Source organism: Acipenser ruthenus, chromosome 10 (genome assembly GCF_902713425.1).
Source record: "Acipenser ruthenus chromosome 10, fAciRut3.2 maternal haplotype, whole genome shotgun sequence".
In the NCBI taxonomy this organism is placed as follows: domain Eukaryota; kingdom Metazoa; phylum Chordata; class Actinopteri; order Acipenseriformes; family Acipenseridae; genus Acipenser; species Acipenser ruthenus.
The window spans coordinates 45,111,729-45,130,213 of NC_081198.1; the positions used below are offsets into that span (position 1 = coordinate 45,111,729).

Consider the following 18,485-nt stretch of genomic DNA (forward strand, 5'->3'; position numbering starts at 1 on the left):
TTTTTTACCACTGAGATGAACTGTACTGGCATGGGTTATATAGAATACAAATTATATAACAGAGCTTGTAAAGTTATTTCATAATTCACCCAAACCTTTTTCCACCATCAAATGTTGTTTTGCATATGAAAAAGATGATGCATATCTTACTGCAGTTCTTTTCATCAGAAGCATCTGTACAGTCAATGATCTGGTTGCACCAAGCTGAGTTTGCAATGCAGGTCCCATCCTGACAGCTGAATTCTGATGAATTGCATGTAGAATCTAAAAAATATAATTACAAACACTCAAACAGCTTTCTTGTCATTATATCCGTTGCAATGGCAGTAACTCATTCTGCCACACAGCTGCACAAAAAGATGTCAAGGTCTGAATGAACCCTTATCTAAAATTACAATGAAAACAAGAATAATAGAACAGCGCATAAGTGAGGCAAAGCATCAAAATGCACAGCTAAAACAAACAGTGTTTTACCATTAGGATATATAAAAAGCTTTTGAATTGCTTGAATTTGTCACTTTCAATTTCTTACAGCTTCACTAAGACATTTGTATGTACTTAATTGTATTTTCCAAAGAACTGTTTATTGAATTTAGTCCTTAACGTTGAAATGCACTTTATTGTGTTTGTGACAGCTGAAGTCATAACTGTACATTATATTACAAATTGCATCTCACTGCCATTCACTTTCATTGGGATCACAAATCCTACTAAACATAACATGGTACAGACTGGATAAACTCATGTGATAAAGGGTCTATAGTGGCAGCAGCATGTCGCCAAGCCAAAGGATTGATGTTGGGAAGGTAGTGGTACTTACTATTACAGTTCACTTCATCTGAATTATCCCCACAGTCATCCAGCCCGTCACAAAACCTACTGTTTGCAACACAGCGCTGATTGTAACAGCGTTTGAAACCTTTCCTGCAGTTTCTGTTATCTGGCAAGAATAAGCATCAAAAAGAAATTAACTGAGCAACGGAGAAGACATGTCTTTTCAAGGCACATAGGGAGAGAAAGAAAGAGGAAGAGAGAAAGGGCGAGGGAGAAGTTTCTAGTTCTTTGAACAGGTCAAAGCAAGACCCTAGAGGGTAGTTGCTCTAACCTTGTGGTTTTCAGCTGCAAGCTGGCATAACAGTAATACCCAAATAGCACCCGCAGAGATTGCATTCTTACCACAATATTGCATTTTCTCATCCGACTTGTCTTTACAATGAGCTATTCCATCACACGTCAACTGGTAGTCAATGCACTCGCCATTTGCACATTCAAACTCAGTGTGGATACTGCACAAGGAGTTTTTAGCTGAAAAAAAAACAAATAGAACAAAGAGCATTCATTTAGCACTTTCCCCATATAGTTCATAGTCAGATAGCATTCTCAATTCCGCTATTTCCTCTTGCTGTACAAAGGCTTGGTGCTTTGTGCTTATGTAGCAGAAGTTGCAAATATGTCTGGGATGTAAACCAAGATTTCAAATCAGGTCACCTGTAATATTCTGTCCTTGACTTGACTGGCTTTATAAACCATCTTAGGGCCTCATGCACTAAACAGCGGTAACCAGTTTACCATGCAGTAGGCCCGTTACTGCGTGCTTTGTACACCTGCATATACCGCATGCAAGTCATTTACATACAATTAATAGTGGTAATCCATGGAAATGTATTCAAATTCTCCCCCCTAATACTGCGAGGGAGGGACCTGATACAAAAAACATATTTGCTTAAAGCTGCTAACTTTCCTAAGTGTCTCAGCGCGTGTTAAGTTTACCACTTATTGAAACCAGGCAGTGTCTGTATAAATCACAATATAAATAAAGCAGACCACAAGTAGTGCTGTGTGGGAAACATGATAAACACGTATATCTGCTTTCAGGTACTGTATTTAATTTTTTCCAGGATAAACGATTGCCCGTGTTCTACAGAACACTACAAATGAAATGTCAAATATTGACTACATAGGATGTGTTTTGTTGGTTTTGTGGATTAAGGGCTATATTTTAACATACAGTGTTGTAATACTGTACATAATGTGATACTGAAAATGCAGCTTACCAAAAGATGACTGCACGTGAACTGTATTACATAATAAATCCCTTTATTCTGATTCCAAACGTGTTGCTTTCTCAATGCAAGATGCATTGTAGGAATAGACAGTGCTGTATAAAATCCCAGGGTGTACTGTATTTTTCCATTATGTCGTTATACTGCCGAAACAGCCAAGAGACAGTTGTGCTCTTTTAACACAGGAATTACACTGAATTATTTTGGCCAAAAAACATTAGCATTTTTGTCATAGAAAAGACAAGAGTGAGTACTGCACAAATTGTGACTAGCCTGTGCAGCACGTCGAAATCGCTGGATAAGCAGCTGGAAGGTTAACATTTTTTAAAAGAAAAAAAGAAATAAACCGCACACTTGCAATCCCTTTAAAAGAAACACATTTAGCCAATGTTTTGATACCGGAGTACCTTCAAAACAAACCAGAAGGGGATAAAAGTGAACAAACAAATATTTGTTTTCAGTTAATTATTTTCTGTTTCTCTGCTTTGACCGTCTCAAAGCAAGAAATTCCCGATGTTACGCAGAATTCTGTATCCCCGCATGATTCCATGCCTGTGCAGATGCAGTTTTTCAAAGCTGGACGTGGATGCGTGATATTCCTGTACCCGAGTCCGGCTGTGTTCTCAACCACTGCCATGGAGTTCTGCTGCAGTTTGCAATAAATATTGAAAACAAGACCAAACTAATTCTGTAGCAAAATAAAAGAGTACATTTAACACCACTGATTTTCTACAGTACGCTTAGCCTCCTGCGCTGCTCAATACATAAAACCCTTGATTAAAAGTAACCTTATAGGGGGGCTCCCGAGTGGCGCATCCAGTAAAGGCGCTCCGCGCAGGATGTGCCCTATAGTCTGGAGATCGCAGGTTCGAATCCAGGCTATGTCACAGCCGACCATGACCGGGAGTGCCTAGGGAGCGGCGCACAATTGGCTGAGCGCTGCCCGGGTAGGGCGGGCCTAGGTCGGCAGGGGAATCCACGGCTCACCGCGCATCAGCGACCCCTGTGGCCGACAGGGCGCCTGTGGTTCTGCAGTGGAGCCGCCAGATCTGTGTTGTCCTCCGGCACTATAGGTCTGTTGGCATTGCTGTGGATCTGCAGTGCGAAAAATGACGGCTTGGCAGGAGCACGTTTCGGAGGACGCGTGTTCCAGCCGCCGTTTCCAGAGTTGGCGGGGGGGTTGCGAGCCGAGGATACAGATAATAATTGGGCATACTAAATTGGGGAGAAAACCGGGGTAAAAAAAAAAAAAAAAATGGCGACGACTAAATTAAAAAAAAAAAAAAAAAAAAAAATTGTAACCTTATAAAAGTTGATTAACAGTAACCTTATAAAACTGTATTTCTTTCAAAACACATTTTAATTTTATTACATGTAAATACTGTTCAGAAACATCAAGCGTTCACGTATAGCGATCTTGATCTACGCAGGCGTCAAATCTAAGGAGACAAAGAATTCTATGGGGATACAGAAATCCTCGTAACACCGGACCGCCTCCCCTCATCCTACAGAGACCCACTGAAGATGTAGCTGATGCCAGCTGCTGCCTCCTTAGTCGCTGTCTTTCTGACAAAGCGAGAGTCGGACTACCTGTCCTTTGGAGTGCCCATATACTAAAATAAATGGTGTGTAACATGTACAGCATTTCGTGTGCTATGATTACTGGCAAATTAATCATTTAGCTTGCCTTATTTGTGCTTGTGCATATTATTATATTAATGAATAGAACGGTTACGCCTTCCTTTTTGCGCACAGTATGGATTTCTCTTACTACGCAGTATTTCAGGTAATTTACCACCGTTTAGTGCATAAGGCCCTTAGTCTGTAAGCTTTAATTCCTGTGGACAAAACTGAGTCTGCGAATTCCAAAATGCATTCTTTCCAGTGACAGGGTTGCTTTGCTTCCTGTCAATAAATTAATTTAATTTGACAGGTACACCAGTTCACTGTTTTCTGTACTAGACCATTTAAGTAAATGCTAACAAGCTTCAGGGTAACTGAAACCTCTGCCACAGCAAGTTTGCAAATATACAGGATGAAAGTAAACTGGTCGCTTGTGAAATAGGTGTGCAACGTCCCACTCCAGGGCGCAGGCCAAATTGAAATAAAGGGATCTGCTGTCTTTCATTTTATCCCCAAAATACCAAAGAGCACTTTGCATCATGTGTTTTGTTATTAGTTTAGAATTATTAGTATTTTTGTTTTCCTTCATCAATCATTTTTCAAGTTGCTCTTTGGCACGGATAGCTGTGGCTTATTTGTGGTTTTATTTGGTGATAATTTCACCAACTTCCAATGAAAAGATAATCAAAGCATTTGTCTTCTAAAAGGTTTCTTTAGTTCTGGTTTTACTTGGTAATAAAATGTGGACAGAGCAAAGTAATACAGCTTTCATGAATGACATTATTGGATTACTGTGTTTGATGACTTACACACACATCTATTATCATCTAAGAGCATTCGTTCTCCCCTACAACTGCAGTTCACCCTTCCATCAGGGGTCAAAACACAAAGGTCATCGCAACCTCCATTTATCACTTTGCAGGGAGACAATTCACCTGAGAAAGAAAAAAACAGAATGTGTCACAAGAACAACTATTAAAATATTCCAACATGCATGGGACTGTATTACTGAGTCCCATTCCAAGAACTCTGTTTTTAAATTTGAGGCAATTGCTTATTAGATGCCATAACATGAATTTACAGAACATACATGATGTTTACAGAACAAAATAAGGAGCTTTCTACAAGTAAGGTGCATTAAAAGTAGTAAAATGTCCTGAGAGCAACTCTGCAGCACAAGCTTTGAATTGTTTATTGGAGTTATGCTGTTGTTCTCTGCGAGTTAAGACTGGCGAGTAGGGCACCAAAAAGTGCCAACTGAGGTCAGAGTTGAGGTTTTGATCTGTTTGGCAATTAGTTAATATGCAGCTTTGAAATAAATAAAAAAAACATTTCTACATGTTTAAAAATATATTGTGTATATATAAAATATAATTTACTGCATGTATTAAATTTATTGAGTAGCAAGTTTACTTGTATACACACCTCAGGTAAGTTTGGGACACAGTACATTACTACTATACTATAACGTGAGCAGGCATTTGTGTTCTTTTTGAACTGCGGTTTGCAATGACTGCCATTTGAAAAGAACTATGGGGCATACCCCTTGGAACCCTGGGTACTGACAAGCAAACAAGGAACACTGAAGCATTTCATTTCCCAGTACAAATGGAGACGTTTCACTTGACTGCATGGTGTCAAACACAAGCTGTTAAATAACAAAAGCGAAGTTCCCTGGGAAATCCAGAGTTACTACAGTATGGCCTCATCAGGAGTTGTGAAAAATGAAAAATGCGGAAAACAAAATTGAATTTTTCTGAGTGGTGGGGAGCTTTCTGAATGGTAGAATGTGTTGATAAGTTGTGGGGGTGAGGTAGCATGTGGTGGCATTAATGGCAGACTCAGAAAGTTGTCCAATTCATTTAAGTCGCAAAAGTATTTGAGTATGAAACTGGACTCTAACTGTAGTTTTTCTTCACCATGTAAAATTAAATATTTTGGGCTGCTGAGAATCAGACAGGCAGTCACTGCCTGCTGTGGCTATAATGGCCAAGTCATCTTGTGTTAGTTGATATTAAAATGCACTGCAGATGAAAAGCATATCTCTACTAAACTTCATGAAGGCAAAGAGGGTCAAATGTAATAACATTTCGAGAAATCCAGAGACTATTATTGGCTATATTCATATCCACATCTGAATTTCTAGATCACAGGGTCGTCGACTGTGGAGACTTGTCCGTCACCTCAAAGTCCAGGGTCCTCGGCTCATTCCAAACTCTTCCCCATTGTTGTTGCAGGTTCCCTCCTGGCAGAATAAATCAATTGTATTCTTCTGTGACAACTAATCCACTGCATAAAGGTCGCTCCTCCTCTCCCCTTATGATGCAACTCCTCTGCTCCAATTATGCTGCAGATGCTCTTTCTCACCTACAGGTCCCATGGTTCAGAAATCTGGTTCTCTCAGCACACCCTTGCCCCTGCTTATTCCACAATCTCCTCACCTCAACTCAAGACTACTTGGCCTTGCTCCTTCCACCCTTTCCTTTTAAGCGAACAGCCGTTCAATTTTCTCCTACTGTTGGCATTAACAAAGTAATTTTAGAAAAGACTGAATATATTTTACTATTTTTGTTAGTTTTGTCCAGTTTGGCTTGGATTTTGGTGTCTGGCCAAATTTCTGTCAGAGCTTTAGTTTCTCCCACTGTCCAGATTTCCACAGTGAAAAACTAGGACATTTTTCCCTTCAATTCACTGCCGTTCAAAAAAACAGTAGGCTATATAATAACACAATAATAGTTTGGTGAATTTAATGCACACCGTAACAACTCATTATTTTCTTTATATTGTCAACACATGTTAATGTACACAAAGCCAGATTTAAAAAAGATATCAGCTGTTACCACTTAAACATATGGTATACACATAATCAGAATGATTAAACAAATAATACATAGAATTGTTTATTTTATTTTTGAATGGTGCTAACATAACCTAATACATTACTCTGCTATTAACTTGTAGAGCACACTGTAAATACAATAGCAAAACTGTGATGATTAACAATTTTACTGTTTCCGACCAGGACAACAAATTAAGGCTGAAACTGTGATAATCCCAGTTTTCACGGGATGTCTGGTAACCCTAATCTAGTTCCCAAAGACATTTTTTGTTTTTTGCTCTACTTGTTTCCTCAGAATATGAACTAAACTAAGCGCAAAACATTTACTTCCGCGTCAGGTTACCTTGTATAATTTGTTTCCAGTTTGCAAAAGGACAGAGCCCAGAAGTTGTTCACATTGAGGTTTAGCAAGTGAACCAGATTCTGGTTCAGCATTTACCAAACAGACCGAGACCACCTCTTTAGGTGGACTCGGTACGGTTCATTTCCCAAGTGGACTTTGTTGTTCACACTTCACACCAAACGCACCGAACCGTAGAGTGCAGACAAAACCCTCTAAACGGACCCAGTGTGAACACATGCTTACATTCTTACATTTGTTCCTCTCTCTCCCCCAGAGGGGGCCATCTCTCCATCGGGACCACCAGAGGTTTCCTTTCCATTGGTGGATCAGTAGCAGGGAGCTGCGGGTTCTGTTTTGGGGGGCAAGTGAAGCTGACATTCTAAGCTCAGGGGCCCGGCTGTGCCTCCTTGCATGCTTATTTCTTTTTTTTCTCTTTCCAGCCTTACAGACTCCCCTCGAGGGAAATTTAGTTCACTAGTCAGCCTTGCAGGTCTGCCAGCAAGCTGGGGGAGACCTCTGAACTTCTCTTCATCTTTTCACATCTCCTGCTAGCCTTATTTAACATAAATTCTATTACTGTTATAAAAAAGTGAATGTTTGAAAAACACTGACTCCAGTCTGGACATAAACTCAAATAGGACAGGATCTATTGAATTCTCATATCCAAAACAGAGAAACATTCCCTGCAGGAAATGTTTTTCAGAACAACAGATTAAACCTGGTCAAGCATCTTGCGCCTAATACTAATAAGGAATTGTATTTAGGCTTTAAAGAACCATAATCAATAGGATCTGTAAAACAAACACAGCTGACAATGTTTCTGAGAAATAACAAGGGATTTTTATTTGACATTTCAAAAATCGAAATTCCAAACATGGGGAGTCAATCACTGTTGCAGTTTTCTGACAGCCTTAAAATCGTCACAAGGCCAGTGTATTTTCCATTGAGACAATTCAGTTTGAGTAAAGTGCAACCTTGAGGATATACAGTACTGTGCAAAAGTTTTAGGCAGGTGTGAAAAAATGCTGTAAAGTAAGAATGCTTTCAAAAATAGACATGTTAATAGATTATATTTATCAATTAACTAAATGCAAAGTGAGTAAACAGAAGAAAAATCTAAATCAAATCCATATTTGGTGTGACCACCCTTTGCCTTCAAAACAGCATCAATTCTTCTAGGTACACTTGCACAAAGTCAGGGATTTTGTAGGCATATAGTCAGGTGTATGATTAAACAATTATACCAAACAGGTGCTAATGATCATCAATTGAAGAAGCACAAAGAAACAGGCAACGTTGAGGACCGTAGATGCAGTGGTCGGCCAAGGAAACTTACTGCAGCAGATGAAAGACACATCATGCTTACTTCCCTTCGCAATCGGAAGATGTCCAGCAGTGCCATCAGCTCAGAATTGGCAGAAAACAGTGGGACCCTGGTACACCCATCTACTGTCCGGAGAAGTCTGGTCAGAAGTGGCCTTCATGGAAGACTTGCGGCCAAAAAGCCATACCTCCGACGTGGAAACAAGGCCAAGCGACTCAACTATGCACGAAAACACAGGAACTGGGGTGCAGAAAAATGGCAGCAGGTGCTCTGGACTGATGAGTCAAAATTTGAAATATTTGGCTGTAGCAGAAGGCAGTTTGTTCGCCGAAGGGCTGGAGAGCGGTACACGAATGAGTGTCTGCAGGCAACAGTGAAGCATGGTGGAGGTTCCTTGCAAGTTTGCGGCTGCATTTCTGCAAATGGAGTTGGGGATTTGGTCAGAATTAATGGTCTCCTCAATGCTGAGAAGTACAGGCAGATACTTATCCATCATGCAATACCATCAGGGAGGCATCTGATTGGCCCCAAATTTCAACATCATCGAGTCTGTCTGGGATTACATGAAGAGAGAGAAGCAACTGAGGCTGCCTAAATCCACAGAAGAACTGTGGTTAGTTCTCCAAGATGTTTGGGCCAACCTACCTGCCGAGTTCCTTCAAAAACTGTGTGCAAGTGTACCTAGAAGAATTGATGCTGTTTTGAAGGCAAAGGGTGGTCACACCAAATATTGATTTGATGTAGATTTTTCTTCTGTTTACAGACTTTGCATTTTGTTAATTGATAAATATTATCTATTAACATGTCTATTTTTGAAAGCATTCTTACTTTACAGCATTTTTTCACACCTGCCTAAAACTTTTGCACAGTACTGTATATATATATATATATATATATATATATAAAGTGTGTATATATAAAGTACTGTAAATCATTCCCAGGTTTTATAATAGATAACACATAACTAATCTTCAAATTCAATTTCATGGAGATGAACAATTAATTAAGCACTGTATTTATAATTTTTCCCAAGTAACTGTCAAAGAGTATGAGCCAATTTACATTTTATACTGTTTCACAAATGAGGGGATCAAGAAGCACATAACAAACTGCAACAATCCACAGGCAAAAGTGACTACTTCTACATATGTCCAGGAGTTTTGTGTCTTCCCTTGTGTTCCAAGGTGATTACCAAATGTGGTTAAAAATCTAATTGAAGGTTCACTTCCTGTAAAGGAGGTCCAGGGAAATCATGGAGATTCCTTACCCAGGACATACTTCCACAAAAGAAAAAGCTACAAGTAGTTTTCACAGTCCAACTTACCCTGGGCTTACAGCAATCAGAGAAAAAGCCTGGACACTGCATGGCAGAGTTCCATCAGAGCTAGTCAGTCCTGTACACCAAGATGTCCTAAAGTCCTAAACCAACCTTACCTGTGTTCCACTCGTGAGTGACTACCCAAAGCAACCCAATAAAGTTCCAATGCACCTAAATGCCCCTAAAATTAGACATGTCATTTTATAGGGGCTAGCTTGCAGAACCACTACAATATGTCACATTACACATGTACCGTATAGCACACGAATATAAAATGTAACTGAAACAAAATCTTTGTTATTAATGAGGAAAACTTAATCATACTCACAGCTATTGGTATCATTGGCCACAGCTACAATTCCCATTGGCTGATGAGGTATATCGGCTCGTAGTACTTTCATCTCACCTCCTGTGTACTTATTTGAACGAAGAATTGCCCGCCTTACCCAATCTGACCAAAAGATGAAGTCTCCATAAATTGCCAGACCAAAAAAGGTTCCTGGTCCTGACTTCACAATGACCTGTGATTTAAGCAGAAAATCAATTGCTTTCAGTTTTTGACTGGTGATTGGATCAAACTCAACAAGATTACTTCACTAACAAGTCCGATTTACTTTTAGGAAGGGTCAAAATACAGCTTTAGTAGTGTCTTGTTAATTTGTAGTGTAGAAAAATGATATTATCCCTCATTGAAAATATCCTTTTACATTTTTTTCCTGATTCAGAAAAAGGCCCCAAGACTCAAGTTACCAAAATACCTTAACAGAATGTTGAGAAAGGCAGAAGTGTAACAGGAGAATGTAACCCACAAAGATTATTGAAGGACACAGCGGTTTCATTTAAATTCATAACCCTACTGCGTTTAATTCCACACATCTTTAGAATTCAAGTTTGCTCATTGCTATATTTGTATGGGATATTTTTTTTAATTACATTCTTTTCCTGTGGGGGGATATTTACTGACAGTAGAGGGAGTGCCAATGACTTTTAATAAATACTTTTTAAAGGTATGTTTAAGTTTAGCAAGGAAAGTGAACAGGGAATTCTGAACATGATCATGGCCTGTGGTCAGCTGCAACTCCAGGAAGGGTTAGAAGAAAAAACACCTTGAAATTGGGAACTTGTCCTGTAATCTACAGTACATTTTTGTAACAGTTGTCCCCATATATACCGCCTTGTCATTGATCACTGTCTCCCCACCATCATTAATAGAGGCCAGTTGAACAGAGTTATATAGATCAAATGGAGGGATTAGCAACCCACGCTTTGACAGATCCATCTGGATCCATTATATTTTCTTTTTTTTTCACGATCAGACACATAAAAGGGTGCTATGATGCTATTCTGTTTTAATACAGCCAACCACTATAGTGTGAGGCTTTGAAATAAACAACAAAGTGTTTTTACCGTGAAACAGTATCTACAGCAGCCAAAGAAATTTTGAGCAGGTGTCAAGGACACATTCTAGGTTCTAGTACAAAGGACAGACCACCAGGATTATGGTAGTCATCCATGACAGGAAATTCACCTCGTGGGGATGCAAACTAAAGTACAGTGGAATGTCGCATATCCGACCGTCACATAACCACCCTGATCAATTAACCGCCACGCTAAATAAATAAATAAATAAATAAATAAATAAATAAATAAATATTAAAAGTAGGCTAAGTGAGTAATGGCATTGGCAGCAAATGCAGCTTCCGCGATGGAAACAGAAAGAAAGCGTTATAGCAATCAGCTTTTTGGTGAGTTCCCCTTTAAGAGAGGCGGGCTGTGTGCGTGTGTCAGTCAGCTGCGTGTAGCAGTGACGTTTCAATACACCAGTCGAGAAAGCTTTTTTTTTTGTGCAATGTGTTTATATGATGGAGCGCACGCTTGCAGATATTGGCAGAGTGCTGCTGTAGCTTTTAAATGCACTTGAATTCATCAAAGCAAGCTTCATAAATGCAATGCTTACCAGCCGTTTGTTTAAAATAGCCGAAGCAATATTCAAACCGAGCTGCTTATTGGCTGTTGGCAATATCAAGAAAGAGCTCAAAATACTGTGACAGAGGTATTAAGAAAGCAGAACCAGGGAGGCAGGAACTTCTAGAGTTAAGAAAGAAGCCATCAATTGCAGGTTACTGCACATTTACCGTTTGGTTTGTATTTTTTATTTTTTTTTTAAACTTTGCATGGAGATGGCTTATAGCAAACCGCATAGCAACACTGTGTATTTGTAGCCTAATTAATCTTGTTTACGTTTGCTTACTTTTAAAGCAAAAAATGCCCCCATGTTTAAAGCAGTTTGCGTGTTGTTTTTGTTCACTAACCTATTTATGGATGGGTAAATGCTTTTTCTATAGATGTTCGCAAATCTGACTTTTTCACATATCCGCCTATACCCCAGTCCACAGGGAGTCGGATATGCAACGTTGCACTGTAAAAGCGATGTTTTGCAAACAAGGTGGTATGTCCTCATGAGGGCATTGGCAGGCAGATCTTTGCATTTGAGTTCCCATATTTTGATGTCTACAGACACATACGTTTCATTTTTGTTTTTTTGTTTTTTTTTTTAATAGAGAAAAGGTTAAATATAAATTATGTACTTTTTTTCTGAGGTTTCAAAGTTCCAGCAGTCTATGGGTATATACAGCTAAAAAAGAGATTTAGTATTTCAGAAAAGGGCAACTACTCTCACTAAGTCTGATTGCTGCTGCATACCCTGACATTTAACTTTAAATTTCAGTTCATAAAGATATTTTCTTACTTGACCTGATCTGACAAAACATGCAAGCTATATAAAATATAAAAAATAAACAGTGCTGGCACATACAGAGGGTCCTCATAATGCCATAAGCGTATATATTTGGTGGCATACAATCTGAAACTTCGGCAGGAGACTAGGAGTGTATAAAATGCAGTTATTGTGTTCACCATGTAGAGTGTTGCAGGCATACTGACATGTGGATCAGTTAAACAGCTAAATGGAATGTATCATGTATCTTATTAATGCATACCATACTAGACACTGTACTTTATAGAACAGTGATTCAGTCCATGTCACAATATACATGTATTTGCATTATATTTATAGAAATGGACTACATGGGAATTTTAATATCGGATAAGTGGAGGAGCAATTGATTCGGCTAAAAACGTTGCCTAATAGGTCAAAAGAAATGTGTTGTTTAAATGTGTGTGCACACCAACGGAACACAGAATAAATTAATAAATAACTATCCACCCGCCAGTGTTGCATACTTCATAAGATGATTTCAGATCTAAACACTTTAAAAGGTCAAAAGGGAAGCACATATCGTTTACCATTGTGACAAACATAAAAATGTGTAATTTAATATAAAAAAAAAATTATAGCATACACATTTCTACCATCTATAAAATACAATATGTTGTACAATAAGTGTACTTAAATCAAACCAACTGTACTTACGTATCTGTGTGATCCATCATATTCACACCTTTCAATTTTCCCCAAGCTTCCATCTGAGAAGTACAGCTTCTCTGCTTTGTGGTCTATGGTCAGCCCATTCGGTGTGACGATGTCAATGCTGACAATGACCTGGATGTTGTTTCCTGCCAATGTGGCCCTCATGATGCTTGGGTGCTGCTCATTCCAATTTGTCCAGAACATTAAACTGCAGACATAGAAAATAAATGCATCATTAGTGGCTCATGGAATGTATGCCTTATCTGTAGAAACAATAATGTGATGTTTATCAATTTATATTGTATGCATATATGTGTACATTTGTACAAGGTTTTATATTTGCATGATGTAAAAGGAGGCCAGAAACATAACAAACTGATTAACCAGTTTTATAAAAAAGACATGTTATGTTTAATTGCAAAGACGTATGTTTCTATAACTGAAAAACATGCAGAAAAAAAAAACATATTTACAGGTTTGATTCTGAAGCAAATTTCAAATTTCACACCCTAATGATTTCCTGTATCTGACCTTTCACAGTGGGCACTTCTCACTATCTTTCTCACTGAATCTCACTTTGATTGCAAATGAGCATATACAGTATGCCATTGTGATATAGTGACAACTGCATTTCCAATAAAGGAAATCAAATTGTTGCATAATATTATGGCACTATGCACATAAAACCACTTGTAATTGCAACTTTTATTAGGGAGGGTTTCAGCCAACATATAATGTAGTACTTTTAATGATTAATAATAACGCAATATTTATTGAGGAGCCCACCACCTTTCCCAAGTTGCTTGCAGTGCAATCTGAAAATATAAAACTCAATTTTATTGCAGACTGCTTTGTATGATTCTGTATCCTATTTACATGGCGTTTTTAAACCATTTTGGGGAAGTTTATAGATGAGCAAGCTCTAAAATAAATAAACATTTATGAAAACATTAACTCACAGAAATGTGATGCTAATTAATGTATCAGATTCTGCTGCATCTCCTGATTGAGAACATTATTATTTTACATATTGCACTGATTGCGAATCTTTAGCCGATTTAATAGGAGTTTGATCTTATCTTGCAGTACCATCATTCTAACACAAGGAGGCGATCATTCGCATGGTCCAGACTGCGCGACTCTACAAACATTCTCATGCTAATCTCTGTATTGATAAATCACATGCTTTCCTTAAATCCTTAAATAATAGAGAAAGAATCAATGTTAGGGAATAGTGTGTCCCAATACTTGGTAGAGGGTAAACAGCTTTTCTATTTTTTAATTTTTTTTTTTTTACCAGTTTAAAAAGCTTGTCTTTAAAGCACATATTGATCCCTGTAATGCCATGCTGGAAAATTAAGGCATAATTAGCCATAAAACTGGTGAAAAGCAGGAAAAACATGCAGATCATAATTAAGGGTGATTCATATATCAGAAAAGGAAAGCGCACTCATCGCACAACATGAAAATTATTCTTGACAAGTTACTCAAAGGCAAGACTTGTTTTGGAAAAAATATAATTAAATATAATTTCTTATTAAATCGGAATGTATTCAAACTGTATAAATGTATAATTAAATGCAATTAGGTATGCCATGGTGACATACAAAAACATGTTGTACAGCACATACTGTAGAACTCATTAGATTGCCACTTGAAGAACAAAGTTCATCATTCCGTTTTCTTTAGTGAGGTAGCAAGAGGAAATGTATCATGGTTTAAAAATGACTTCCATCCACTATTTTCTTTAACGTTGTCCATTTTGTGTAATATTGTGAGGAGACTAAACAAATAATGAAATATCCATTATGCCCATACTGATGTTAAAAGCTTGATATTGAACTGCTAAAAATATGTCATTTCATATATGTCCTTAGTGCCAATTGGATTGCATCTACAGCACAAATCTCTGTGAAACAAAAAATTCCAATAAACCACCTGAAGAAAAATCAGTATTTTATAATGGTCTGGCCCAGTATAATATAAAGGAGGTCTCTAAAATGTGAACTCTTTTTTGAAAGAGAATATATTTAACATAATCCCAATTTTTTGGATCATTATTTTATTCAAAAAAAAAAAAAAAAATTCACTCATTTAATATCATGTTATACCAACAGATTGATTAGTGTTTGTAACAAGCAGAACAGACTACATCAACCTCACTGGCTTCCCCAGAGCTTAGACATGAATCTCCGTCACAGGAGACTACACATGGGTAAACTGCAAGAGAAAAGTGTCCTGTTGAATTCCAAACAAAAAAATAAAACATACTTCTGTATACCAGACATTAACTATGTTGTTATTTCATATTGCTGTAAGCTGTTCATCAACTGTCTTTCAACTGGGTTGTTTAGTCTGTCAGAAATCTGTAAATGCATGCTTCATCATGACATTTGGATCATAGTTGATGTTTTTATTTTGTGACTTACTTTTGACACTCATCCAAAGCAAGAACATGGGGGTGGTCTTCCTCTGACATGGTGATGACTGCCTCTCTACTGAATGCTCCTGGTCTGGTCAGGTCAATGGTATGTCTTGTTATAGTTGAAGTGGTGGAGCTGGTCCAGTAGAGGGTATCCCAAGCCCTGTGATAGGCCAGTCCTTCAACAGAGCCCACATCTGGCAAAAGAAAAGTACACGAGCTAGGGTTGGCCGATATACCGGTATTGTTGTTGTTACCCGAATTCTTTAATGACGATAAAAAATATTGTTGACAATATATTATATCGTTTCATTTTATTTATTTATTTTATATATTTTTTGGTCAACCCTTATCTTGTGCTAAAAGTATTAAGCTTTGGACTGATCCATTTGAACTTCATAGGGCAGTCAGTAGGTTGTACAGATTAATATCTGTATTACAGTACATTATTTCAATTTTTAACTACAGAATTCATTATTTTATTGAATGTCAAGTCAACCATTTTAATTAATCAGGCGTCCTGTTAAACTTTTAAAAAGGTTCATTTAAATTATGTTCGATGTACTCGCTGTATATACTCCAGTGTTTTGGACACAGGCTTCACCTTGCCATTGGTAAGTCATTTACCTGATTTTATTAATAAAGTGAATGTACCCATCTGTGTTATTTAGAGTATGTTTAACTAGTGTTACAATTCTGTTGTAGTAAAGCAGCTGTAACAGATTTACACTCACTCACGGTTCATTGCCCCTTTAAAACACAGACCCAGGACACAGAAATTGATTTTTGAAGCGCTGACACGCTATATTTAATTAAAAAAATAAACAAAAAACAAAACAAACACCTAGCTCCTTTGGTGCACTAACTAAACAATATGCAGGTCCCTGTCTAGCTCGCAGGACGGCTAAGCCGTTTACCTGACATAAACAAAACACACAGTAACAACCCAGTACTCACAATGGTGACGGCTCGGAAACAGAGCACACCACCGTCTGCTTCCTTCTACACAGCAGTCCAGAGCAGACTGACTGCTTCTCTTAAATACCTTGCAGCTCGTTCTAATTTACAATTACCACCGGGTGCAGGGGATAATTAACAATAAAACCAGAAAAAAATATATGTTTATGTATGTTATTTTTTTGCCCTCAGTCATGGCCTTAATATGTGAAAAACCTTAGAAAGGAATGTATGTTATGTTTTGCAAATGATTTAAACGTGCAGTGTTAGAAACGTTTTGGGCCTTTAAAAGTACTTCTGGTTCCATATTTTAAGGTACAATTGCGAAGAAGAAAAAAAATAATAATAATAATAAAACCTTGATCAGAATGTTAAATATATTGTGATATACAGTACTGTGCAAACGTTTTAGGCAGGTGTGAAAAAATGCTGCAAAGTAAAAATGCTTTCAAAAATAGACATGTTAATAGATTATATTTATCAATTAACTAAATGCAAAGTGAGTGAACAGAAGAAAAATCTAAATCAAATCCATATTTGGTGTGACCACCCTTTGCCTTCAAAACAGCATCAATTCTTCTAGGTACACTTGCACAGTCAGGGATTTTGTAGGCATATAGTCAGGTGTATGATTAAACAATTATACCAAACAGGTGCTAATGATCATCAATTCAATATGTAAGTTGAAACACAATCATTAACTGAAACAGAAACAGCTGTGTAGGAGGAATAAAAGTGGGAGGAAAACAGCCAAACTCAGCTAACAAGGTGAGGTTGCTGAAGACAGTTTACTGTCAAAAGTCATACACCATGGCAAGACTGAGCACAGCAACAAGACACAAAGTAGTTATACTGCATCAGCAAGGTCTCTCCCAGGCAGAAATTTCAAGGCAGACAGGGGTTTCCAGATGTGCTGCCCAAGCTCTTTTGAAGAAGCACAAAGAAACGGGCAACGTTGAGGACCGCAGACGCAGTGGTCGGCCAAGGAAACTTACTGCAGCAGATGAAAGACACATCATGCTTACTTCCCTTCGAAATCGGAAGATGTCCAGCAGTGCCATCAGCTCAGAATTGGCAGAAAACACTGGGACCCTGGTACACCCATCTACTGTCCGGAGAAGTCTGGTCAGAAGTGGCCTTCATGGAAGACTTGCGGCCAAAAAGCCATACCTCCGACGTGGAAACAAGGCCAAGCGACTCAACTATGCACGAAAACACAGGAACTGGGGTGCAGAAAAATGGCAGCAGGTGCTCTGGACTGATGAGTCAAAATTTGAAATATTTGGCTGTAGCAGAAGGCAGTTTGTTCGCCGAAGGGCTGGAGAGCAGTACACGAATGAGTGTCTGCAGGCAACAGTGAAGCATGGTGGAGGTTCCTTGCAAGTTTGGGGCTGCATTTCTGCAAATGGAGTTGGGGATTTGGTCAGAATTAATGGTCTCCTCAATGCTGAGAAGTATAGGCAGATACTTATCCATCATGCATTACCATCAGGGAGGCATCTGATTGGCCCCAAATTTCAACATCATCGAGTCTGCCTGGGATTACATGAAGAGAGAAGCAACTGAGGCTGCCTAAATCCACAGAAGAACTGTGGTTAGTTCTCCAAGATGTTTGGGCCAACCTACCTGCCGAGTTCCTTCAAAAACTGTGTGCAAGTGTACCTAGAAGAATTGATGCTGTTTTGAAGGCAAAGGGTGGTCACACCAAACATTGATTTGATGTAGATTTTTCTTCTGTTCACTCACTTTGCATTTTGTTAATTGATAAATATAAACTATTAACATGTCTATTTTTGAAAGCATTCTTACTTTACAGCATTTTTTCACACCTGCCTAAAACTTTTGCACAGTACTCTATATCATATGTCTTGTTGAACATCAACTGAAAACATAAATAATCTTCTGTTTGACCGTGTGTAAATATCAATTCAAGCAAGCAAAACGAAGAATTACAATGACATCCACATAAAACAATACGGAGATTTAACAAGTTATTCAAATACCTGTCAAATTTAATAAGATCATGCTGGTATGACACAGAAAAAGGATACAGTGAGACTCTTTCTATTAAGCATCTAAGTATAAAAGATGAGCTAGGTATAAATCTATTTAACAGTAGAAATTGGTCCTGGTTATAAGCACACTATTCTCCTCATATACAGTTGA

The 18,485-nt window shown here is 38.1% G+C and overlaps 1 protein-coding gene across 8 annotated transcripts in view; it reads right to left on the reverse strand.

The window, feature by feature from the left end:
• The window catches only part of LOC117408938 (low-density lipoprotein receptor-related protein 1B-like), a 340,463-nt gene that overhangs the window by 63,241 nt on the left and 258,737 nt on the right, over nt 1-18,485 (reverse strand). For all 8 annotated transcript variants that reach the window (XM_034014443.3, XM_034014419.3, XM_059032361.1 and 5 more), the window contains exons 42-48: nt 15,370-15,559; nt 12,944-13,148; nt 9,839-10,031; nt 4,496-4,621; nt 1,177-1,305; nt 821-940; nt 151-264 (exon numbers count right to left, since the gene is read on the reverse strand). In XM_034014443.3, coding sequence (XP_033870334.3) covers nt 151-264; nt 821-940; nt 1,177-1,305; nt 4,496-4,621; nt 9,839-10,031; nt 12,944-13,148; nt 15,370-15,559 — 1,077 coding nt within the window. The remainder of the gene's footprint in view (nt 1-150; nt 265-820; nt 941-1,176; nt 1,306-4,495; nt 4,622-9,838; nt 10,032-12,943; nt 13,149-15,369; nt 15,560-18,485) is intronic.